The sequence below is a fragment of the Microtus pennsylvanicus genome, chromosome 6, assembly GCF_037038515.1.
Source record: "Microtus pennsylvanicus isolate mMicPen1 chromosome 6, mMicPen1.hap1, whole genome shotgun sequence".
Classification (NCBI taxonomy): domain Eukaryota; kingdom Metazoa; phylum Chordata; class Mammalia; order Rodentia; family Cricetidae; genus Microtus; species Microtus pennsylvanicus.
Genome location: NC_134584.1, coordinates 4818460 through 4843586, shown reverse-complemented (window position 1 = coordinate 4843586; position 25127 = coordinate 4818460). Strand labels below are relative to the sequence as shown.

Genomic DNA, 25127 nt, shown 5'->3' with positions numbered 1-25127 from the left:
TTCTTAGGAGGTAGTGCATATAGCCCCCAAATATATGTATTCAGGACTTTTCTGTTTTGGCAGAGCCCTTGGGTGGAACGCCACCTTGGCAGGACCCCAGCTTCAGTCTGTTATGCTGTAGTGGTTTACCTCTTAGACTACAAGATTGTCAGAGCAGAACCATGGGGACCAGAGAAAGGACAGAGCCACTCCCTGTTACGCGCGCGCGCGCACACACACACACACACACACACACACGACGTGTTAACCATCACATGTGTAATAGGAAGGGTGGAGAAAGCAGCCCAGTCAGAGACCCCTGAAGCCAGATGAGAGGTTCCCGTCATGCCTGCCAGGGTGCTCCTGAATCAGAATAAGTATTGTCCTGGTATGCTGCTCAGCCTGGGCCTTCCCACCCAAGAACTCTGCGCTTACTGCTCCTTGTGTGGGACACTGTCGTCTGCCCATTTTCTCCAGTCCATCTGGAGTCCTCTAGTCACTGCAGAGGCTGTCCACACATGTGCTCTGTGTGCCCTCTTCGTCTCCTGCCGCACCCTCCCTCACATGCTCATCAAGGCAGACGGGATCTGGTCGGTGTAGTTCTTGGTCATATCAAGTAGACTTCGACATCACAGGTATCGATATGTGTCTGGTGAGTGCAAGTCAGCCTTCCATCCTATGTCTCTGTTGAGTCTCATTACCCATGTGTTAGCACAGGGGTCTGCCAGCAATGAAGTTCTCTACTGGTCTTTTAGGATGCCGACTGTCCAGGCAGCGTGTAAGAGGCTGGAAGTGGCTCCCAGCTGAGGGAAGATAACACAGTCTGGCCAGAGGGAAAGGTGCCTAGGAATCTGTATCTATAAGACATAGGGCTTTCTAAGGGCTGGGCATGTTCTTGACTTTGAGCACAGCTATAGGGCTCTCAAAGCCCAGAGGCCTACATAAGGAGGCTAAAGAGTAGAGTTAGAAAAATCTTGTCCAGCCGGGCGGTGGTGGCGCATGCCTTTAATCCCAGCACTTGGGAGGCAGAGGCAGGCGGATCTCTGTGAGATCAAGACCAGCCTGGTCTACAGAGCTAGTTCCAGGACAGGCTCCAAAACCACGAGAAACCCTGTCTCGAAAAACAAAAAAAAAAAAAACAAAAAAAAAAAAAGGAAAGAAAGAAAGAAAGATCTTGTCCAGACTTGTCCAGAACCCTCTCTTGGCACTTGGTCTATTTTACCCTCTGGCCTCAGGGGAATCCTCCCCTAACCCCTGCCGTAAGGGAAGATAACTGTTTCCAGTGTGATCATTTCTGAGATGCCTGCAGCCTGGGTGTTTAGGGTGTTACTTCTAAACTTATCTATGCTCTTGTATTCTTTGACACTTCAGTGTCTCTGATAGAGCACGTTCTTGGGGGTTCCCAGGCCTGCAGTTACTCCCCCCATGTGTGAGTGCCTTGCTTCTTCCCTGCCAAAGGCTGCACTGTGTGATTATGGAGCTTTTCCCCTGACTGCACAGGTGTTAGGGCCATGCCTGGGTCCTCCTGCTGAGATAGACGGCTACACAGCCTACACTGCTGTGTGTGGGGCTTGCATAGGGTGAAGGTTACCTGTCACATTAGGAGACATGGTGACATAGCGTGGTGTTGTTACCTGTGCCGTGGAATCTGCTGAGCTAGATGGATGAGCAAATGCTCAGTGGACACCAAGTCCCAGCACCTGCCCATAGGAGCACAGCTGTGAGCAGGGAATGGCCAGGTGGCTACGTACAAAACGGCCTGTGGAGACCCTAGTGGGTAACCAGGGTGACGTCCTAAGTCCTTGTTTGTTAAGTTATGGAGTTTCAGAGCCATCTCGGGGCCTGAGGTTTTCTTGACTTAGCCCTTCGCATGCTCATAGGGCGTCTCCAGCAAGAGGTGTGTTCCCAGTCTGTGTTGTAGATTGCAAAAAGGTCAACTATGTGTGGTTAGCCATGGGGAAACGTGCCTGAGACAAGAGTGATCATCCCCCTTGCATCCACATGAGCAGTGTGCCCTTCTGTAGCCTTACTTAGTCCTCAGCCTTCCATGGTCACACACCAGCGTCACCAGGATCTAGAGCAAATGCCAGGGTGTTGTGGCACCACCCCAAGGGTGCTCTCCCTAATAGTGCCATTTCTGTCAGTGAGGAATTATACACAGGCCTGAACTGGGGGGATCCAGCTGACCGAACAGCTTCTGGGATCTTCCCACCAGACCCACAAAGGTTGGTGAAAGCCATCTACCCAAGGTTAGTCAGCTCTCCATAGTTCCATACTGGGTACTAGACTGATGATTCTGTAAGACCAAAGAGGCTGTGAAGAATGTTCAACAGCGGTGTGTAGTAGGGACAGCCCTCTAGGAAATCACTCCTAATGGCCCATGTGGTTCTGAAGGTGATTCTGTAAGTTTTGAGTGTTTCTCCCAAAGACAGGCTCACATCAGTCTACACCGAGAACCGTCTGGATTGCTCTGATAGGCTGAGACTTTACTGGGCAGCCCTTGTGTGGACCTGGTGTAGACCTGGGGAGTTGGGACTGAAGGTTTGGAAGAAAAAATAGCTCCGTCTTAGAAAAGCTATATTTAATTTTAGATTTGAGTGGGAGAACTAAGAAGCACTTATAAATAGCCGTAGGCACAGCCTCCGAGGAGAGTTCTGGTGGAGACGTGGACGCTGGCTGTGCACGAACATCTGAATACTCCAGTCCAATACACAACTGGGAACTAAGGCCATCATGACAGGGACATTAACATGTTAGTGAGAAACGGGCAAATGAATGCAATGTAAATATGGGCGAAAGATTTAAATAAATGGGCAAATCACAGGAGAAACACAAACATCCACCAGACAGTATAACTGCTAAAGCCGTTCTTCAGATGTCCCCTGTGCCCCGTATCAAGCCTCATCTTGGGCCTCTGGGGTATATAGGATACTGAGCAGTGGGCAGGTGCTATGGGATTGCTTTTGCACAGTGGCTAGTGTCAGATGAGCCTGTTTGATGGAGCTGTTTGTGAAAAGATAAAACTGCCCAGAACAGCTTAAGTATTCTCGTCCTCTTCTAGTTTCTGTGTGGCAATAAGCTTTGGTTCTGAACGTGACCATTGAATGCTCCCTGCCTCAGAACCGTGTTCAGCCAGGACAGAGTCACTCTGGACCTAATTAAAGTATTGGGGCTACACATAAGGCAGGAGGTGCCTTGTTGGCTAGTCCGTGTATGTGCTTCTGTGTGGTCTGGATCTAGTTGAAGTCACCCAGGCTTCTCGATGGCTGCGTGGTGTTAAACACTGGACTGTGGACTTCAGCAAATGTGCCTTGGGGTTCCAGCTGAGGGTTGTGTGTGGGATTTATAATGCTTTTTAAAGCCTGCCTGTACTTTAAAAGGAAAGTGTATCTTAAATTGTGTGTCTTTCTTGTCTAATTTGGGGCAGCGGGCTCTAGTAGATAGGTTTTAATGTTCACACTGCTGTTAAGAGAAATCCACATGTGTCTTTTAAAGGGGTATCAAGGATTTATTAAGATATAAAAGGGGGGAAATATACTCACAAAATATACTCCTCCCCCCTCTCTCTCTTCTCCCTCTGACCAGATAGCCCAAGGTCATGGATAGAGCAAATACCTAATACCCACTGCTCCAGACATTGATCATTAGTTCCTGATTTGGGTTGTTGGCCCACAGTTGACCCCAGGGCTAATTTTCCCAGGTGTCTCAGTGCCCTAGAGGCATCCCTGTAGTTTTTACCTCTCATCTCTAATGCATTTGGGAGGTCCATTGCCGTATCTTCAGAGCCTCATCGACTACCAGCCTACGAGGATAGCTTTTTTGAATGCCCAAGAGCCATATCTGCCTCCCCTTCTAGACTTATGTAAGTCCTTTCATAACAGCTTTGCTTACATCAGGGCTCTGACCTAGACACCTGCTTCTGGCTCCTGTCTGGTACTGAATGTTTCACCCATTACTTCTTGTCCTGGGGTCATACAGACCAAGGACATGTGACATTTGCAGCCTTATTTCCACCCCCTCCTTGGCCACTGTAGCTGTCCCAAACCCAAGAGCCAGAGGCCCATCTTGGGCTGTGTTCTGAATTTGTTTTATAGGAGAAATCAAAAGGAGCTGGTAAGTGAGAAAGACAACTGTGGCTGTTTGTCCCTCAGGTAGGACCTGTGGGACAGGACAGCCGTACCCTAGAGAAGGGAAGCTGGGAGGAGGGAGGACTCATCCACCATGCTGGTGACTCTTACTTACTCTGCTGACCACAGGGGTCAGGAGGTCCAGGGTGATGTCATTGTGGTAGTACTGGCCCTGTGTCAGATGTGTGCATCCCGAGAAGGGCAGGGGTCCCAGGACCTGATGCCTGTTGTGTCCCCAAATGGTTTCTCCTCTTGCTTGGCCTTGTGCTCTGGTCAGCTGCTGCCTTGTTTCACTCCTGGCCAGATTCCCCTCATTTCCTCCCCTCCCCCTTTGGTTTGAAGTACAACACTTCCTCCCAGATAAGATTTTATTTGTCCTCTGTGGGCAGGCTGGTTCAGTGGCATGAGGGTACATGGTCAGCTGCCCGATCTCTGTTTCCTACTCAGGGTGGCCCACCTGAGTTTCTCATTCCCCCTGGTGTGGGTGAGAGTTTAGGGCAGTTCCTCTTGTTTTGTACTCAGGCTTCTTCCTGTGGTTGCAGCAGCCCTTCATTTGCTTATCATCTCCCCTAATCCCTGAGCAAATCTCCTAGCTCTTACCCTGAATTTCTGGGTGAGAAAATAGCATGTGAACCTCGGGCTTCTGGTTTTTTTTTTTTTTTTTATTTTTCGAGGCAGGGTTTCTCTGTGGTTTTGGAGCCTGTCCTGGAACTAGCTCTTGTAGACCAGGCTGGTCTCGAACTCACAGAGATCCGCCTGCCTCTGCCTCCCGAGTGCTGGGATTAAAGGCGTGCGCCAGCACCGCCCGGCTAACCTCGGGCTTCTGATACATCCCCTCAGGAGCTGGTAGCAGGTCTTTGACACCAGGTGCTTTGGTGGCACTCTGAGTGTGATGGCTAGCTCCCTGTTACAGTTCTGCATGCCCTGACTTGGATGTTGGTCCATTGCTGTGGTTGGCTCATTGCGATGGTCTCAGTTAAGTTGCTGGCTGTGTTGTAGCACTCAGTCCAGTCTCTGTGTCCTGCAGACTGCTGCACCTGTCAGGGATTCCCCCAGTTGGCCATCTCTGTGACCCTTGAGCTATGCTTGCCCCAAATGCTGAAGTCATCTAGGCCGCTGGAAAGCCATCTCTGTTTCACCATCTCTATGCTTGCTGCCTCAGATCAATCCTTGGTGCTTTGTGTAGCTTGAAGCTCCACCCTCAGCCAGCCCACAGAGAACCCAGACTCACCTATCTTCCAGTGGTGCCCCTGGGGTGGCATCCAGCTCCGCTGCAACCAGCAACAATAAAGTTGGCAGTCTCAGACTGTCTCCATGATCGATGGAGGAGTACAACTCCCCCGAGTACAAAGCTCACACACATCCCCACTGAGCATACAAGGCCTGCATCACCTTCCGCACGGAACCATGTAGCATGAAGTACTGGGTGCTCACTTGTCGTGGAACCTTCCAGGCTTTTCTTCACGGATCACAGAAGTTGCCCATTCAGGTGGGATGGTGACCCCTTAATAGAACTGGAACAAACCTGGTAGTCAGAGAGAGACCTTCAAGGCTGTGGGACTATGGAGACTCAATGTATGGTAGGGCCTTTGCCCAAATACTGGACAGTGAGGCAGAGAGAATGACCACCGTCAGAGTCTTCAGACATCCTCTGCCAGTGGCTCTGGGTCATTTTGGTACCAGCCTAGGGCAGGGACAGAATGGGACCTTGTCCATCAACCTAGTTTGGTTGATATCTGCCCTAGACAAACTGGGAGAATTCTAGCAGCCTTCCAGGAAGGATTGCTCATGAGAGTGTCTGATTGTGACCCTTGGTTGGTTTTTCTAAGGAGTCAGAATGTGGGCCAAATTTTTAGTACTATAGTGTGTGCATGCATGTGTGCATGCATGCATATGTGAGTGGGAGTGTGGGGTTGCTGCACAGCATGCTGTGGAGATCAGAGGACAACTTGAAGAAGTTAGTTCTCTTCTTTCACAGAGTAGGCCCTAGGTATCAAACTCAGACTGTAAAGCTTGGGCATCGTTACCACCGAGACATTCTGTTGGCTCTCAAAGATTATCTGGCCTCTGGTTTTTGCCTTGTTGGTCCTCAGGACCATATCCTCCTGGTTTCGCTCTGTCTAGCATCCTCCCTAGTCATTCTCCAGGCTGAGCCTTGTTAACTGCCCCCTACATTACACTTTAAGCACCCTGTTGTCCTCTGCTTTGCCCCAAGATTCTCTCTCCTCTTTTGACGTATGACAGGATTCAATCTGTCAACTGCTTGAGGAGGGTGTAGGCAGGGTGAGCCTTCAGGAATGAAGTGTCGCCAATCTTGAACACATCTGAGTCCTAACTTTTGGGCAAATTGACCACAGGGGAGGCTGGATGTCCCTGGAAGTCTTTGTGAAGTATTTTTAAAATAAGATAGAAGCATTGATCCTAACGCAAGTCCAGAATAGGTCACCAGCTGTTCCTATCTAGTGAGCCTAAGCCACACCCACAGCCAGCCATTCCTCGGGCACCTTCTTGGAGCCCAGCTTTGTAAAACATCTGGAGGAAGTGAGGGCTCCAGAGGTTCTGAGCAGGTAGGCAAGTAAGAATCACCCGATGGCCCACAGATTGTTGCTGGAGCTTGTTGGGTACCTGATCCCAGCAGCCAGGCAGGGAGTCTCTGTGTGTGATCACCACTTGGTCACTTCACTCCAGTTTATCCTTTTGGATTTGTGGTGCCCTGCACAGATGGATTGGTTCGGGATGCACTGTACACCACCAAGAAGCTTTCTGCTTCTACTCACTTACTATTAAACACTCTGAGAAGAAACAGCAGCTTAGACTGTGCGCAAGGCAACTGATGCCGTCTTCATCCGTGTGGAGGATGTCATGTGTTTGCAGATGTCCTCAGAAGTCCTGCTAGTTTCCCCTACAGTGAACACATGGGTGTTGGCGTGTACTCTGAGGAGAACTGTCAATGTCAGCTGTCCCTGCCAGACTGACTCAGGGTGAAAGGGCCTGTGCTGGCTGCTTGTGGTGTTAGTGCTTCATGCTGGAGCACCTCACTCTAGCAGACACACTCCTTGTCACAGGCTGCTGCATCAGGATGGCCCCACTTACATACAGAATAAGAATCCTTGCTGAGCAGTGGTGGCGCACCTTTAAAATCCCAGAACTCAGAAGGCAAGGCAGGCGGATCTGAGTTCGAAGTCAGCATGGTCTGCATAGTGAATTCCAGAACAGTCAGAGATGTTACACAGAGAAACCCTGCCTCAAAAAAAGGAAGGGGGGGGGAGGAAAAGAAAAGAATCCCTATCTTAGCTACCCTGGCCACCAAGACAAAGTATCATGGCTAGCCTGACCATGATGTGTCATACTCAAGTGTTACAGAGCCAGCTTCTTTTGAGGAGAAATATGGCATTCTGGGTTCACTTTGACCTACTTTTTCTCCATCTTGTCAGTAGCTGTAGCGTAACCACAGACTGGGTGGCCCAAACCACAGAACAGTTCCAATGAGTAGGGGCAGGAGTACTCCAAGAGTCCCTACAGGCCTACAGTGGACACCTCCACAGTATCCTTGCTCTTGGGAGGGGCAGGGAGTTCTCTAACTGACATTTTACCTTTCTTCTCAGAGCACTGATCCTAAAGAGAGTCTGTGGTGGTCACGCTGCCTCCTACTTGGGCCCCAAAGCCTGCTTATCCTTCTTTGTTCCAGGCCTGTGTCTATAGGAGACTTCCTGGAGAACAATCCTCATGGGAGGGGTACCCTAGGTCTCCGTGTCCCAACTGTGACCAGCTTCATATATAAGAGCTGTATCTACCAGGGGTAGTGGCGAGAGTGGAGTGTGTCTGTGTATCCATGAGTTCAGTGTGTGAGAGAATGTATGTCCATGTTATGGGTAACCGTGTGTGTGTTCAGTGTGTTATATGTGTATACCAGATGTACATGTATAACCATGAATGTGTATGTGTGAAGGTCTGACTGTGTGTAAATATGTATCCATGTGTCAGTGTATGTGAAAACATGTGTGTTCAGTGTGTGTATGAATATGTCCACATTGTGTGTATGTACATGTGTACTGTGTATATGTGTTAAATATTTGAATGTCCACATTGTCTGTATTGGTATTTATGTGTATCATTGTGTACATGAATATTTGTGCATATGTATATTTGATTAATGTATGTATGAATGTGCCCATATTGTATTTATTGGTATATGTATATGCATGTATATCTAATGTTATGTGTTCAGTGTATATATGAATTGGACTATGTTTGTACATGTGTATCTATATGTATGTGTACAATGTGTATGTGAATGTGTCCATGTATATACTGGGGGGGGTGTGCACATGTGTTTGTACCTCTCTCTGTCAGTGGGTATGTAAATGTGTATTGTTCTGTATATGTCTCTGTGAGCTCATGTATGTATTTATGCTATAGAAGATGCCCTTGAGTATGTCATGCCCCAGCCCTTGGTCCCATTGATGCATCGCAGCTCTGTCCTGGCCTGTGGGCTCCTGAGTTCTGCCGTTTTTTACTGTTCCTATATTTTGCTACAATAGATACTGGGGTTCAGTCCACACTTTCTGCTCTTTTTCAGACCCAGCCTTACACAAGGAGACTAGGTTTGTTGGGATTGTTATGAAGTGGCTGCTGTTGGACAGAATTCTTCTTTGGAGGCAGGTCATAGCCCTCCTCCCAAGGGGGCCCTCAAAATCTAATTTAGACTGTCTCCTGTGGTGCTGTGATGGACTGTGTGTATATACAGTCCTGTTCATCTAGACTATATCTCTCTTAATGGGTTGGTTTGTTATAATCAACCCTCAGAGGGCAATTGAAGTCAACACAGCCCTCAGGCCAGTGTAATTCCTTACTGAACTGTGGTGCAATTACTCCCTTCTAGCTCACAGGCAAGATGGCCACATAGTTTGCTTGGCCTGGTACCTTTGAGAGTAATGTGGCTCTTTATAGTGAGTAGGGTCTCCACTTTCCACAGCTGGACTTAGAAAGGTGGGGCTGTGGGTACCAGCATTAGTGGCCCTACACCTGTGTCTATAGACAATGGAGCCCAACCCTTTCACTCTTGGGAGCATAGCTGATCCTTTACTCCGTGTCTCTCCCCTCTTTCATTCGTCCTATAGCCTGTATCAGGCTGTCCCCTTATTTATACTCTTAGCCAGCTCTTCACTGGCCAGTTCCTGTACAGGGTATCCAATCTGCTACATGCTGTCTCACTGCTGGACAGCCATACTGCATGTAATTTTTGTAAAATGGGCTCTGAAGACTTTCCCATACCCTTTATAAGTTGGCATCCAGCATGGCACTGGGCCTCGTGGGTGTGGAGAGTGGACTCCTGTCTCCCAGCATCTTACCAGCACCCTATGCTCTTGGTGTGGGCAGAGCTCTTGATTCATAAGCTACAGCAAGAAAAGGTGCCTGGGGCTTTAGTAAAGAGGCGGCCCTGCCTTCCCTGGTGGTGGCCACCCACACCTGGAAGATAGTGTGTTTGGAAAGTTGTCAGGTATTTTGTTGCTCTTCATTCTAGTCTGTGTCCGAAACATTGTTGCTCTTCATACTAGCCTGTGACCAATACTTTGTTGCTCTTCAGTCTAGCCTGTGACCAATACTTTGTTGCTCTTCATTCTAGCCTGTGACCAATACTTTGTTGCTCTTCAGTCTAGCCTGTGACCAATACTTTGTTGCTCTTCAGTCTAGCCTGTGACCAATACTTTGTTGCTCTTCATTCTAGCCTGTGACCGATACTTTGTTGCTCTTCAGTCTAGCCTGTGTCAGATACTTTGTTGCTCTTCATTCTAGCCTGTGTCAGATACTTTGTTGCTCTTCATTCTAGCCTGTGTCAGATACTTTGTTGCTCTTCATTCTAGCCTGTGACCGATACTTTGTTGCTCTTCAGTCTAGCCTGTGTCCGATACTTTGTTGCTCTTCAGTCTAGCCTGTGACCGATACTTTGTTGCTCTTCAGTCTAGCCTGTGTCCGATACTTTGTTGCTCTTCATTCTAGCCTGTGTCAGATACTTTGTTGCTCTTCATACTAGCCTATGTCAGATACTTTGTTGCTCTTCAGTCTAGCCTGTGTCAGATACTTTGTTGCTCTTCAGTCTAGCCTGTGTCAGATACTTTGTTGCTCTTCATTCTAGCCTGTGTCAGATACTTTGTTGCTCTTCATTCTAGCCTGTGTCAGATACTTTGTTGCTCTTCATTCTAGTCTGTGTCCGAAACATTGTTGCTCTTCATACTAGCCTGTGACCAATACTTTGTTGCTCTTCAGTCTAGCCTGTGACCAATACTTTGTTGCTCTTCATTCTAGCCTGTGACCAATACTTTGTTGCTCTTCAGTCTAGCCTGTGACCAATACTTTGTTGCTCTTCAGTCTAGCCTGTGACCAATACTTTGTTGCTCTTCATTCTAGCCTGTGTCAGATACTTTGTTGCTCTTCAGTCTAGCCTGTGTCCGATACTTTGTTGCTCTTCAGTCTAGCCTGTGTCCGATACTTTGTTGCTCTTCAGTCTAGCCTGTGTCAGATACTTTGTTGCTCTTCAGTCTAGCCTGTGTCCGATACTTTGTTGCTCTTCATACTAGCCTATGTCAGATACTTTGTTGCTCTTCAGTCTAGCCTGTGTCCGATACTTTGTTGCTCTTCAGTCTAGCCTGTGTCAGATACTTTGTTGCTCTTCAGTCTAGCCTGTGTCAGATACTTTGTTGCTCTTCATACTAGCCTATGTCAGATACTTTGTTGCTCTTCAGTCTAGCCTGTGTCCGATACTTTGTTGCTCTTCAGTCTAGCCTATGTCAGATACTTTGTTGCTCTTCAGTCTAGCCTGTGTCCGATACTTTGTTGCTCTTCAGTCTAGCCTGTGTCAGATACTTTGTTGCTCTTCAGTCTAGCCTGTGTCAGATACTTTGTTGCTCTTCAGTCTAGCCTGTGTCCGATACTTTGTTGCTCTTCAGTCTAGCCTGTGTCCGATACTTTGTTGCTCTTCATTCTAGCCTGTGTCAGATACTTTGTTGCTCTTCAGTCTAGCCTGTGACCAATACTTTGTTGCTCTTCAGTCTAGCCTGTGTCAGATACTTTGTTGCTCTTCAGTCTAGCCTGTGACCGATACTTTGTTGCTCTTCAGTCTAGCCTGTGTCAGATACTTTGTTGCTCTTCAGTCTAGCCTGTGACCGATACTTTGTTGCTCTTCATACTAGCCTGTGTCAGATACATTGTTGCTCTTCAGTCTAGCCTGTGTCCGATACTTTGTTGCTCTTCATTCTAGCCTGTGTCCGATACTTTGTTGCTCTTCAGTCTAGCCTGTGTCCGATACTTTGTTGCTCTTCATTCTAGCCTGTGTCAGATACTTTGTTGCTCTTCAGTCTAGCCTGTGACCAATACTTTGTTGCTCTTCAGTCTAGCCTGTGTCAGATACTTTGTTGCTCTTCAGTCTAGCCTGTGTCAGATACATTGTTGCTCTTCAGTCTAGCCTGTGTCCGATACTTTGTTGCTCTTCAGTCTAGCCTGTGTCAGATACTTTGTTGCTCTTCAGTCTAGCCTGTGACCGATACTTTGTTGCTCTTCAGTCTAGCCTGTGACCGATACTTTGTTGCTCTTCAGTCTAGCCTGTGTCCGATACTTTGTTGCTCTTCATTCTAGCCTGTGTCAGATACTTTGTTGCTCTTCAGTCTAGCCTGTGACCGATACTTTGTTGCTCTTCAGTCTAGCCTGTGTCAGATACTTTGTTGCTCTTCAGTCTAGCCTGTGTCAGATACTTTGTTGCTCTTCAGTCTAGCCTGTGTCCGATACTTTGTTGCTCTTCAGTCTAGCCTGTGTCCGATACTTTGTTGCTCTTCAGTCTAGCCTGTGTCAGATACTTTGTTGCTCTTCAGTCTAGCCTGCCTGTTCCTGTCAGATACTCTGTGGCTCTTCATTCTAGCCTGATCTAAGAATGGTCCTCGTGAATGCCTAGAACTTTCCTTCTCCCCAGACCCCATACCATCACTACCAGATTCAGCTACTCTGGTGTCTTAGCCTTTTGGCTAGCTGCTTCCTTTGTTGTGTCTCAGAAATATTGATCTCTCCTACGTCTTTGGTCCTCTGAGTCTGTTCAGACCAGTTTGCATCCAGGTGGGCACTGATGAAGTAGGGACCAGTGGCTAGGCTGAGAATGCATGAAGATGGTAACCTGTGGAGATGTTGGGAGATATAAGCAAAAGGTACAGTAGTAGGTTCCAGAAAGTTTGTGGCAGGCCCCGCTAGTCCTGCCTTGCTTACCTGGGGAAGGGTTCCCTGCTCCCTGGGATACAGACAAAAGCTGGAAAGCCAGCAGTGAGTAAATGTGAAGGCGGACTATAGAGGAAGCTGGTCCTGATGCTTGAGGCCTCTCGACCCTCCCCAGTATGCTGTACATCACCATAGTAAGCTGTCTCCCCAACTTCGTGTACCCCCACACTGCACTGCTCCCCTCTCCGATGCAGCACACCATTCTACAACAGGTTTCCTCCCTGGCTCACACTCACCCTGCATACTGAACAATGCTGCAGAGACTCCCTCCTCAACTCTCAAGTTTGGTGTTGTTGGGAAGCCTGCTAAGGGCTTCTAGGAAAACTCAGGGAAAATAAATAAGATTAACCCAGGGAGAAAAACATAGTTTGCAAAGCGGGGATCCTAGAATCTTGGAAGCTGCAGCCAGCTAGCCAGAGATGTGTCAATGGGAAGTGCCAGTTAAAACTGCACGGGGTCATTGGGGGATTGATTATAGGAGTCTTCCCTGAAAGTCAGAGAAGGGTTGTTCCAGATCCGTCACTGGCAAGCCAGCACCCCTAACACAAGCCCAGACAGGTAGCCTCCCGACACCCCTAACACAAGCCCCATCATGTTACTTCCTAGCTAGCATTACAAGCAAGAATTTGACATCGGAGAAACCCTGGTCACAGCACTTCAGTATGTTGCATAAGAATAGGTAGTATGTCCCAATAGAGACAGGCGAAGTGGTTTATGTTCTTACCTCCAAAGACATCTCCTGACAGCCCACTGCTCTATGAGATGTCAGTACATAATCATTGGTCCCAGTGAATGAACTGTGTATTGGAGCAGATATTGGTATCTTGATCTGCCTTGCCCTCAAGGCATAAGTGACTATTGGGCCTTTAAAAGGTGTGAATGCTAATTCATTCTCAGTGTCAAGTCCACACTGATTTCTAAGGCTGTGAAAATGCCTCCCATTGATGCAGCATTTGGCTCTGCCCAATGGAGCTGAACTGCCCACTGCCTGTCTTCCAAATTCAGAGCAACTGGCAGCCACCTGGTCCTGTAGCTTCCTGCTGCCCTGAGGTGAGCACTGGTCAGTGAACCATGCTTCCCTTGGGCTCTGGCCTTCCGCCCAACTTAATCTTGGCTGGAGAGGTGCCCTGAATCCTCTGCTGTCTGGTCCAAGGTTGGTATTACAACTCCACGCAGCACCCTCACTACCTCATGGACATTTGGGACTTCATATACTATCTCTGCACATCAGTAATTTGTGTATGTGCATATGTGCGTGTCAAACCCAGAGGTCAGCCTCAGATATAATTCCTTAGGCACCGTCTGCCTTGTTTTGAGACAGGGTTTCTTACTGGTCTGGTACACACCAAGTAGGATAGGCTGGCTGGTTAGTGAGACAGCCCCAGGCTTCACCACACCTAGCTTTTGTACTTGAGTTCTGGGGTTGAGCTCAGGTCCTCAGCTCTTTCAGAAAGCACTTTCCAGACTGTTATATCTCCCCAGCCCCGCCTTAATGATTTGAGGGAGAGGCAGGAAGGTATGATCATGTGTTGAACGAGCTGAAAGCCTGGCTCCAGCTTAGAGTGCCAGACCCTCTGGTGGATATGGCATCAGAGTGAGAGTAGAGCCAAGTGTGCCCATCACACTTTGCCATGCCATTTCCTTGAGTGTCTTTGTCAAGGCTGAGAGCATGGGGTCTACAGCGATGGCAGTGCACTGGCTAGCTGTGACCCGGCTCTGCAGGACCCAGGGTGCAGGTAGCTCCAACGTGTTCTCAAACAGGCGTGCTTAAAAAATAACACCTGTCTTCCCAGGTGGCTTTCATGACGTTGACGCTGTTCCCTATCCGGCTCCTGTTCGCTGCTTTCATGATGCTACTGGCCTGGCCCTTTGCACTTGTGGCTTCCCTGGGACCGCCTGATAAGGAGCCAGAGCAGCCCATGGCCTTATGGAGGAAGTAAGTAGCTCTGTGTGTGTGTGTGTGTGTGTGTGTGTGTTGTGATCCTTGTCACAATGTTAACTGGGCTCAGTCAGTATGGACCTGTCTCTCCCTTTCTAAGCATGCTTTATTGAGACCTGTTGTTCACCAGGGATTAGTGCTATCTTCTTGCTGTTTCTATTGAAACCAGCTTCTCCCTGCCTGCCTCTTCCTCTGGTCCTGAGGCTTCATCTTCAAGGTTCTGCGGGTCATGGGGCTGTTGTACCCATGTCCCAGAGCACAGAGATCCTCCCACCACCATGGCCTGCTGTGTTCCAGAACCTCTTCTGTCTCTTGACAGCCTGAAGACGAAAACCAGAGCTCCCAGGTGACCCTCACTCAGCTCTGGAGCTGCTGGTGGGAGCTGGCGAGCGTATCCTGAGTGGACAGCTCTCAGGCTGAGTTGACCCAGCACTACAGTGATACAGGTCCCTGCCTCAACCCCCACAGTGTGGGTGCTGTGGGCGGAGGAGAGAGCACATCTTCTGGGTATACTTAAAGCAGTTTCAAGGGGAACAGCTTTTGAGTGTCAGGTCATGGTTGACACTGGTCCTGCCCACTCGGGGTCACTGAAAGTAGACAAGCCCGCACTCTTTATACGTCCGGTAATTTGATACCAAATCTCACTTTCTTACCAAACTTGGCAAAGCTGAAGCTCTGGCTGGCACACAGTCCAGGCTTCCAGAGTGTTGGACGCTGTTGCTGCAGGCTGGGTCTCTCTTAGACCTGAGCTAGCCCCACTTTTAAGTGTTAGATATGAATGAACCTCAACTGTGTGAAGATGAGTATGTTGGGAACAGAGCCAAACTGAAGTGCCATTAAAACCACAGTACAAGATGCCGTAGACACTAAATATTTTCTTGTGTCTTTCCACCTGCCACAGGTGCCTTAGCCAGCACTCTAAGAATGCTCTACTGTTGTCTCTAGAGCTCCCTTTGCCGGCTCAGAAACACAAACAAATCCTTGCTGGAGATGCTGGCAGAAAGGTCTACAGGCCAGATTGGCTGCTGTGCAAATAACCTTTTCCTAGAGCATGGGCACTCCAGGGCTCCTTGCACAGAGGGCTGAGTTGTGTGGGTGTGGGGGGCTCTGTGACCCCAAAGCCTAAAATATCACAACCTGATACTTTGTGACCTGAATGTTCACTCAAACTTCTCAGCCTTTCTTGTGAGGTGCACAGGATGTTTGTTAAGGAGAGACTTCAACTCTCTGGGTGTCAGGTTCCCATCAGATGATGGTGATCACGCAGTGAGGGTGTTGAATGAGGCTGGGCATCCGTGAAGTTGTTGCTTGCTCTGTTTTTTGTTTGTCTGAGATTTCCTAATCCTCTTTGAACAGCATGCTTTATTGTGACATCCTCTAAAAGGATTTAAAAAACCCAACATAACTATGAATCTGGTATGATATAAAACCAAGCATGCCAAATCTAGGCCAAACCAAATCCTGACTTTGAGCTTGCTGAATGCAGAAGTTTGCTTGTGTGACAGGTGTCAACTCTTGGTGACAAGCGGCTGAGGATGTTGCCATGGCTCTGTATGCTACCTGCCTGGCATCACAAGGGCCTGATCACCCTTCTTTCTCTCTTCCCTACACCAACTCAGAATCTCTGAGCAGCAGGACCATCTTCAAAGTGGGTGACTTGGGCCGTGTTCCTGGCCTCCATGCTCCCTTGAGACTGTCCTGTATGCACGCTCAATGAGCTTCTGCAAACTAAAAAGGGCTGCAGCAGACTGGTTCCAAAAGCTCTGTCCCTGTGTGTCCAAGTCACTCAGTCTGTTAACAGCTTCTTTCACTGCACAAATGTGATGCATGTGTTTCATGTGCAGTGAGTGAGAAGCTGAGGTTTCTTATGACCACAGTTTCCCTTGAGCTTTGTACGGTCTTTGTCAGCTCAGGGTGCATTCCATTCTATGTGAGAGAGAAGGATGTGTTTATGCTTGGGTATATATGTGCATGTGTATGTATGTATATGTATGTGTATGTATGTATATGAAGCGTGTACATATATGAGTGTACACAAATGAGAATATGCATGTGCCTATTGGAGTGTGCATTTAGATGAGCATATGGATGGATATGTGTGCAGGTACTGGAGTATATTTGGCATGTATTTGTTGATGTATGTGTGTGTGTGTGCACCTGTTAGAGTACACATGTGTATATGAAGATGAGAGTATCCGTGGAGGTATTGGAGTATGTGTGTACAGGTAAGTGTGTTGGAATGTGAACATACATGAATGTGCTTGTTGTACTATACATGTATGTAGATAAGAGCATGCAAGTGTGCCCATGCTGACATGTACATATGTATAGGGTGCATACATGTTGGTGAGAATATGTGTAGGAGAGTGCATGTATGTGTGCACAGATTTGATTGTGTGATTATGTAGGTTGGATTATATATAGATGAGAGTGTCATATGTACAATATACACGTGTATACTGAACCTGCATGTACCGCGCTGTGCCTCCTGAAGCTGTAGACACCATCATTCGGTATCTATGGGAACTAAGTGTGTTTGTGGCCCCGGGCACTCATGGGTGCTTCTGACTCCTGAAAGGAGACGTAGTGATGAGCTGTGCAGTTAGAGTGGCGCAGAATCAGGAAAAAACGGGGTTTAAAATAACTTATGTTCTGCTGAGTTACAACAGCAGATCCATTCAGCCTCAGATGGCGTTACGTTCGCACAGCAGAGCTGTTGTGAACAGATTGATGTTAGAGACGACTTTTTTTTTTTCCTGGATGAAGTTGGTAGCATTCAGACGTTCTTTAAAATCTCAGGCTTTCAGTGATTGACACGGGTTTACAAAAGATGCTTCTTTCAAGTTTCTTTCAATGCACACTGTCGTGAAAATCATACTGCTGCCTTTTGATAGTACTGACCCTGAACTGGTTCTTCTACCCGCCAGAGTAAGTACAGGGGTGGGTCAGGCAGCTAGCAGTCCAGGTCCTCTGCCTCTGATCCTCAGCCCACAGGCAGCTCCCGGGTTAACCGTGAGATTGGAGGACCGACTATCTTACCCCCACCCTCAGAGAGGAGTCCCCACATCCTGGGTATGAATACAACTTCCTCTGTGTGCAGAGGCACAGCCACATCCTATGATTTAAAGTTTTTAAATTACACACATTTTTTGCTTTGCATTTGGACTGTAGCCTTTGTTTTTTTCCCCTTGAGTTTCAATATCTCCATTTCTTTCTTGTGGCAGAAAGAGTGTCAAAACCCCAAATTCAGCCTCAGTTCTCTAAGCCCTGTGGTCAAGCCACACTATGGGCTGGTGCTTGCCTCCTGGGGCATCCGAATGACCCACTGTTTGGTCTTTCATTGTTGTTGTTAAAGAAGAAGACTTTCTGGAGTGTCAGGTTCTCTTCCCAGAAAGAGGATTTGCAGGAGGAACTCAGACTAATTGATTAACTTCTGACAGCCAGCTTGCTCTCGCTTGCCTAGCTTTCTGATTGGCTGAAGTATAGCATGAATGTCCTCCTGGAGAGTGTTGGTCTAGGGGCTCATACGCCTGTGTTTGGAGGCAAACAGCTTATCTTCAGAATCTTCCTTTCATCCTGTGCCCAAAGCCCCAGGTCTTCTTTAGCACTGAGTAAGCTATTTAGCCCGGATTCCATCTCTTTTCTCCTTCATGTTCCTGTAGCTTTCTTTCCTGGCCTTTACTTGGCCTCCAGCTTTGCCCAGAGCTCAGTGTCCTCCTTGCCCCTTGTGACAGTACCAGCAGGATGAGGGGCTTCACCTTCACTGAGCCCACAAGGTCTATCTCCATTCACACCATCAGTCTGGGGCACCCAGCCCCTCCCCATGCCCCGCCCCCATGCTGTCTCATCTTTCCCTGTGAGGGCAGAAGGGCATTGCTGTCAACAAGACTGCAGGGTGATGGTGATGGTACTTTCTTTACAGCTCCCCTCTTCCTCTTGCCCTCCCAGGACCAATTCCTGTTCCAGTGCACCTCCTACAGCTCCACTTCCTCATTTTCTGCAGCCTCTTCCTTAGCAGTTGCTGTATATTTTATTTTTGAACTTTTTATTGTTGAGTCCATCTAGAAGTGTCCAACTGACATTGAGAAATGTGTCCCCATCTCTCACACCGTCCCTAGAAATAGAACCTTGAGTCTGCTCCCCAGTGTCTCATTGTAACCACAGCAGCTGCTCATTCTCCGAGTAAGCAAAGGTCTTCCCAAGGTTACTCCTCCAGGGGCTCTGCATTCAACAGTGATTGGCCTCTACTCAGATCTGCTGGGGCTCCTCTCGCAGAACCTCCAAGGGAGTTAGCACTTTGGGAAAGTCAAGTAACAGGGCTTTGGGCTTTTTTTTCTGTGTTTTTAATCACCTGGTTAGCCCACAGTCAGTGATATCTGGTGTGTTTTGTAGCAAGTCTCCTCTGGGGGCCAAGCTCCTCCTAGGGCTGTCCATGCTACATGTCACTGCAGGGGTGTCCTGAGAGGTGTCTGAGTGGCGACTGAGGTTTGTTGTGGGTGAGGAGAAAGGAAAATACCAGGGTTGGATGCCTGAATTCTCGTGTGTTTAAAAAGGATATCGTAGGAAACCAAGATGGATGACCTCAGCCAGTTTTTTTTTCATTTACATTCATGTCCATCTTGGTCCTTCCAAAAGCTGTATTGATTCATGTGGTCAGCCTCCAAGCTAGGGAGACCTGTGAAAAGGTCTAGAAGGCTTGCCAGGATACTGCCTTTGCTCTCAGCTGCTTAGCATGCAGCTTCTAATGGGTGTTCTACACGCCTTGATGGTTTGTCTGCTCCTGCACGACTGAGTGCTAACCTGAGCTGCCGATATCTAAAGTGTGGGTGTCTTTGACCTTGGCGTGTGATCCGCTGCCAAGGCTGAATAGCTGTGCCCACTTGCAAGATGCTATGTGGTGGGGAAAAACCCTCAGTTGTTTGTCAGAGGTGGGAGCCATTGGCTGTAGGTGCCCCCAGAATCAAGCACACAGTTCTCCTTTAAGGGCGTTTGCTGCAGTAGCCTTCAATGCCCCACTGCCAAGACCCCAGCATCACTTTCCCAGGCCCCCTGCATGCCCTTGTGGCAGGAGCCGGATTGACGTTGCCTATCTTTTACAGGGTTGTGGACTTTCTACTCAAGGCCATTATGCGCACCATGTGGTTTGCTGGCGGATTCCACCGTGTGGCTGTGAAGGGGCGGCAGGCCCTGCCTGCGGAGGCCGCCATCCTCACGCTGGCTCCACATTCCTCCTACTTTGACGCCATCCCTGTCACCATGACCATGTCATCCATTGTGATGAAGGCGGAGAGCAGAGACATCCCAATCTGGGGAAGTGAGTGAGAGCACTTGAGAGTGGATGAGCCCCTGGGAATGGGTGAGACGATGGGAGTGGGTGAACCTTCTGAGAGCAGGTAAAACTTCAGGGGTGGGTGAGCCAGGAGGCCCTGAGAGTGGGTACGACAGCTCCCCGGTGACAGGTCCCTTCAGCCTACATTGTGGTTCCCCAGTAGCATGAACCTTTGTGGGTTTTATCAGTGCCTGTGTGTCCTCCGGTACTGTCAAGTGCAGACGTACATGTCCAAGGTCTGTCTTATAGGCATGTTTCCTGTATCACAGAGCAGTTCACAGTCTCTGGAGCTTCTGGGAAGCCTGCTCCTGAGCACCAGTGACTCCCACAGGAATAGCAGTGTCTTGGGACTGCTGATCGGATCACAAATCTTGGGTGCTTTGATATAGCACGAGGTCTTTCTGTCTCATTCTAGGAACCACAAGTCCAAGGTCATAGTGTGTGCCAGGGGGATCCCTCCAGAAGCTCCATGGGGGATGTCCTGCCTCACTGGTTGCATGGCCAGCTTTCCCCTGTTCCCCACCTGTGTGTGTCTTAGCTAAGAGCCATGCCAGTGGATAACCAATAGCCTCATTCTAAGATCCACGATTTCATCTACATAGACTTTTTGTCTGAAAGGCCATTTTACGGGGTCTAGGGTTAAGGCATAGAGAGAACACAGTATTGACATTCAGTTGCTTTTCACACCCTGGCTGGCCTCTTTCGTGGTTCCCAGGCATCTCAGTAGATGATGTGGGGTCGGAGGGGGGCAGTGTAGGGTGATTACTGGGTACTGTGGTTATTGTGGTGGCTGTGGTACCCTTGAAGAACAGTGGAAGGAGGAGATTTCAGCCCGACACCTGTGGTTGAAGAGCCACAGCTCTGAGCCCACATCTTGACAAGAAGAGAAGATGTGGCGGAAAGGCTCTATTCTTTGTTCCAAAGCTTTGCTCTGGTGTCTGGGCACTCTGCTGGGGTAGTTCTGTGGGTCTCAAAACACCACAGGGCATAGTTTTGTATCTCCCAAACTGTACGGGCCCCGGGAGTGTCATCTGAAAACAGAGGTGCCTCGTGGTGTCTTAGTTAAGGTTGCCCTTGCTGTGGTGAAACACCATGACCAAAAGCAGCTTGGAGAGGAAAGACTTTATTTCAGCTTACACTTAAACACCTCAACCTATCGCTGAAGGAAATCAGGGCAGGAACTCAAGTCAAGGCAGAGAACTGAAGCAGAGACCATGAAGGAGTACTGCTTACTGGCTAGATCTTCATGCTTTGCTCAACCAAAATGGAATGGGCCCTCCCACATCAATCATTAAATCAATGATTGGCTTGCCCAGAGGCCAAGCTGGTGCTGGCATTTTTCTCCCTGAGGTTCCCCTCTCCATGAATGGCTTGAGTTTGTGTCAGGTTGTCATAAAACTAGCCAGTGTCCCTGGTATCCCAATCTCTCTGTACATACAAGTCTTCTGCTCTGTGAGAGACCTCTGAAATCTTGAGGTATATTTACCTGGAGGTGGGCAGAAGAAAGGATGTGGCCGTCACTCCAGATTGACCCTTCTGGTCTGGCCCTGACCCAGATGTCTGTCCTAGAATAAAGTGTAGAAACAGCCTGCTGACACTTGGCTAGATTATGAGGAAAAGTTTCTCCCAGCTACCTAAGGGCACAAGAACTTTTGTGTCTGTCCTCACCTTCATCTCCTTCTGCTGGTGAGCAGGCATTTCCCCATTGCATGGAAACACTAAGGAACTGGCTCATGGCCACAGGGAAGCAGGTGGTCAAGGAGGCTAGAACCCAGGCTGAAGGCAGCAAGGTCCCCAGCCCCAGATCAGCCCCTTCCCTCACCTGTGCCTGTGACTTTTCAGAGGCACCTGGCTGTGGCTAAGTCCGCTACAAACATGGCCTCCACAGTCCGTGTGCCTCCCGCCTGAGAGGTGCGGTCATTCCCTTCCATGGGAAATGTGAGTCTTCACCATGGGTTCAGGTAACACTGTGATCAGTATCCTGAACCAAGTGCTCCAAGGCTCATAAGCCCTCCGTGAATTCCTTCCATGCACAGGGTGCTGGTCCGGAGTTGGCTCATATGGAGGGGAAGAGACTAGACTGGGGCTCAGCTAGGGGTTTGCTCAGTCTCCTGATTGAGATAGCCAGGACTCTGCAGAGATGCCAAGCAGGAAGGCAGAAGGCGGGGCTGTATGTAGCCTGTACCCATGAGAGGCACAATAGATCCTATAGGCAGAAATGAACTGCAAGGACGTTGGTTATGAAACAGCTCTGTGCGAGCATGGTCACTTTCCACGAGGTTCCTGGAGGGAAGCTGAGCTATTTGGGTCATAGACTAGATTTTATCAGTCTGATTGTCAAATAAAGGATAATACTCCACATGCCTGGAAAGTTGGGTTGAATTCCAAGAATTTTTTGGACGCTAGATGAGGTTGTAATTGGCAGATACGTACTCCACCTCGATAACTCTGAACGGTGTCACCAGCCCCAAACGTCGCTGCATGTGGCCCTGGCAAGGCTCCAGGAGGCTGTTGGGTTTTATAGAATTATTATCGCTGTGTACAGAGGTTCTTCCTGTAGCTTGTACATTTCCTGGTCCACAGAGTGAATGGTGGTGACAAGTTTATCAGAAATGTTCGTTATCCAGGTCCAGTGTGTGCCTATAGTCCCAGCACTCCGGAAGCTGAGGCAGGAGGATCCATTGAGCCCTGGCTAGAGCATCGAGACCCTGTCTCTGGAGGGAGAGGAATATTGATTAGGCTCCAAATTTAGCTCATCTCAGTTGATTCCTTACCCAAATAGCTACCATGGAAGGCAGTGTGCCACATAAGGTACTGACCTGGGCATGCAGCCTAGGGTCCTCTTCACCCCTCGAGAAACCAGGACGCGTTCTGGTTCCTATCTCAGAGCAGGCTTAGGTAGGCAATGGCCTGTCCCAACTTCCAGCCTTTCTTTGGAACCCTCTGACAGACAGCTCCTAACTCTGTTGAAGAGATGAATGTTGAAAATACTTAATTTTCATATTTAGGTCTGTCCGTGCCAGGAGTGTGACCAACCTTATACCTTTTCCTGTCTCTACATTGTCAGAATTCTGTGAGTCAACTTTATGTGTCTTAGTTAGGGTTAAGGTTGTTCTTGCTGTGATAAAAATCCCGTGACCAAAAGCAACCTGGGGAGGAAAGACTTTATTTCAGCTTGCACTCCTGGTAACAACTGTCCATCACCTAGGGAAGTTGGCGAGGCAGAAGCCATGGAGGAGTGCTGCTTACTGCATTGATCCCCATGATTTGCCCAGCCTGCTCTTTTAAATCACTCCAACACTGTGCTGGGCCCTCTCCCATCAATCATTCATCCAGAAAATGCCCACATGGCCCACAGACTTCAGGGCAAATTCTTCCCCCCAAGACAGGGTTTCTCTGTATAGTCCTGGCTGTCCTGGAACTTATTTTGTAGACCAGGCTGGCCTCGAACTCAGAAAAACACCTGCCTCTACTTCTGGGTCCTGGGATAAAGGTATGCACCACCATCACCTGCTTTGGACAGAGCAATCTTATGGCAAGTCGTACCAACCAGTACTCATTCATACATTGAACTGGCCGAGTAATATCTGGAAGTAAAACAGTAAGGGAATGCCATCGCAGGTGTGTTGGGACTTCCAGCAGAGTTGTGTTAACCATTTGCACAGCATGGCCTACAGCCAGGGAGCTGTGGGCTTTCCCTTCCTGCCTTTAGGAGCAACTTGTCCATCAAGGCCCAGAATCATTTTGTCTGATGGAATGAGGTGTATATAGGAACCCTCAAAGATAACATCCTGGGTGCCCAGATGATCACTGTTACCTTGTCCCATCCTTGGAACGCTTCTTGCCTCCCTATATCCATCCTCAGATTCGCCAAAGGACCGGAAGGCATCTTCCTGTTGTGTGATGTTTTACTCTTTTGAGGGGCCCACCACCCAACTTGCAAATAAATCACACGTGGAGGCTTATTCTTAGTTATGAATGTCTGGCCTTATCTTGGCTTGTTTCTTGCCAGCTTTTTAAAAAATTATCCCAACTGTCTTTTACCTCTGGGCTTTTATCTTTCTTTATTTCTTTATACCTTTCTTTACTTCTTTCTCCATGACTTGCTGTGTAGCTGGGTGGCTGGCTTCTAGCATCCACCTCTCCTTCTCTTGTTCCTCTTTCTCATTTCTCCTTCTGTTTATCCTCTCTCCTGCCTGCCAGCCCCGCCTATCGTTGCTCCTGCCTTGGTATCGGCCGTTCAGCTCTTTATTAGGACCATCAGGTGTTTTAGACAGGCAAAGAATCACAGCTTCACAGAGTTAAACAAATGCAACATAAACAAAAGCAACACACTTAAAATGATATCCCCCAACATCTTCCACTATCCGAGACAGTTTTCTTATCCTTGATGTCATAGACACAGAAAGTTTCTGTACTCAGCCCCATGAAACATACTACACAGCAAGACCAGGTGAGCCTCAGCACCTCTAGGAGATGATGGCATTTTACAGAAAGGCAGATAAAGTTGGGATTGTGATGTCACCCTCACAGCCTGCTGGGCAGGTTCTGCCATTCCTCTTCCCTTTGACTCTCGAAGTCATTTTAGCACCATCATGAAGTTGACAGAAAAGGATGAAACAATTGCTAGAATGACAAAAACAGCAAAATGATTCAAGACCTATAAAGACATGTCACTGCCCCTGTGTGTTTGGCTCTTCGGAAGAGTTATAAAGACACAGTGGGTTATTACAAGATTGAAGGGATTCTCTCTTTTTTTTTTTCTTCCTTTTTTTAAAAATTGTTTTCTTTGCTTTTTTGAAAACCACCTAGAAAGAATCACAGAGTAATCTTTTCAAGTCTCAAAATTATTTAAAAAGAACCTCCAGCTAACATAGTCCTGGGAGATCAGCTGTAGCTGCCTGTTCCCTGCTCCATTTTTCCTCAAGAACGTGGACTTACCTGAGAGCAGTTCATGTTAAAACCTCTTCATAGGTTTTTTTTTTTTTTTTTTTTTTTTTGAGCACTGTCCTATTTTTACATGCTCTTACTTTGGTGGTCCCCAACATTTTGGTCAGTTGAGCCCTGCAAGTCATGGCCATAGAACCTAGACCAAATGTAGAGACCCTGTGATGTCGCGATTACTCCATGACTGTGGGATCTCTAGGGCTCTTGCAGCAAAGAAGCAACAAGAGCCTGTTCTCGCCACTCTGGAAGTCCAAGAGAAGGGCATTGGCAGCCGAGCACATGGTGGCAGCTGGCATTCCTTGGCACTCTCAGGCTTGCAGGCATATAGCATCCTCCCTTGTCATGCAACCTTCTCTTCCCCACCTGTGTTCTCTTATGAGGACGTCAGTTGTTCGTTAGGACCACCCTAGTTAAGGTGATACCATCTGAACTTGATTATCTGCAAACATCTCCAGTCAGGGTCACATTCCCAGGTGCCAGGAGTTAGGGCTTCATTCTTGACTTTCAGGAATGCAAGTTCAGTCAACAGTGGGGTCCAGGAGCACTT

The 25127-nt window shown here is 48.3% G+C and overlaps 1 protein-coding gene across 2 annotated transcripts in view; it reads left to right on the top strand.

Moving 5' to 3' along the window:
- The window catches only part of Lpcat1 (lysophosphatidylcholine acyltransferase 1), a 50685-nt gene that overhangs the window by 8313 nt on the left and 17245 nt on the right, over positions 1 to 25127 (top strand). Inside the window, exons 1-3 of one of the 2 annotated variants that reach the window (XM_075975711.1) lie at positions 5269 to 5595; positions 14159 to 14301; positions 19404 to 19618. In XM_075975711.1, the coding sequence (XP_075831826.1) occupies positions 5521 to 5595; positions 14159 to 14301; positions 19404 to 19618 (433 nt within the window). In that variant the 5' untranslated portion in view covers positions 5269 to 5520. Of the gene's footprint in view, positions 1 to 5268; positions 5596 to 14158; positions 14302 to 19403; positions 19619 to 25127 lie in introns of those variants that run through there. The other variant, XM_075975710.1, reaches the window with a different exon arrangement.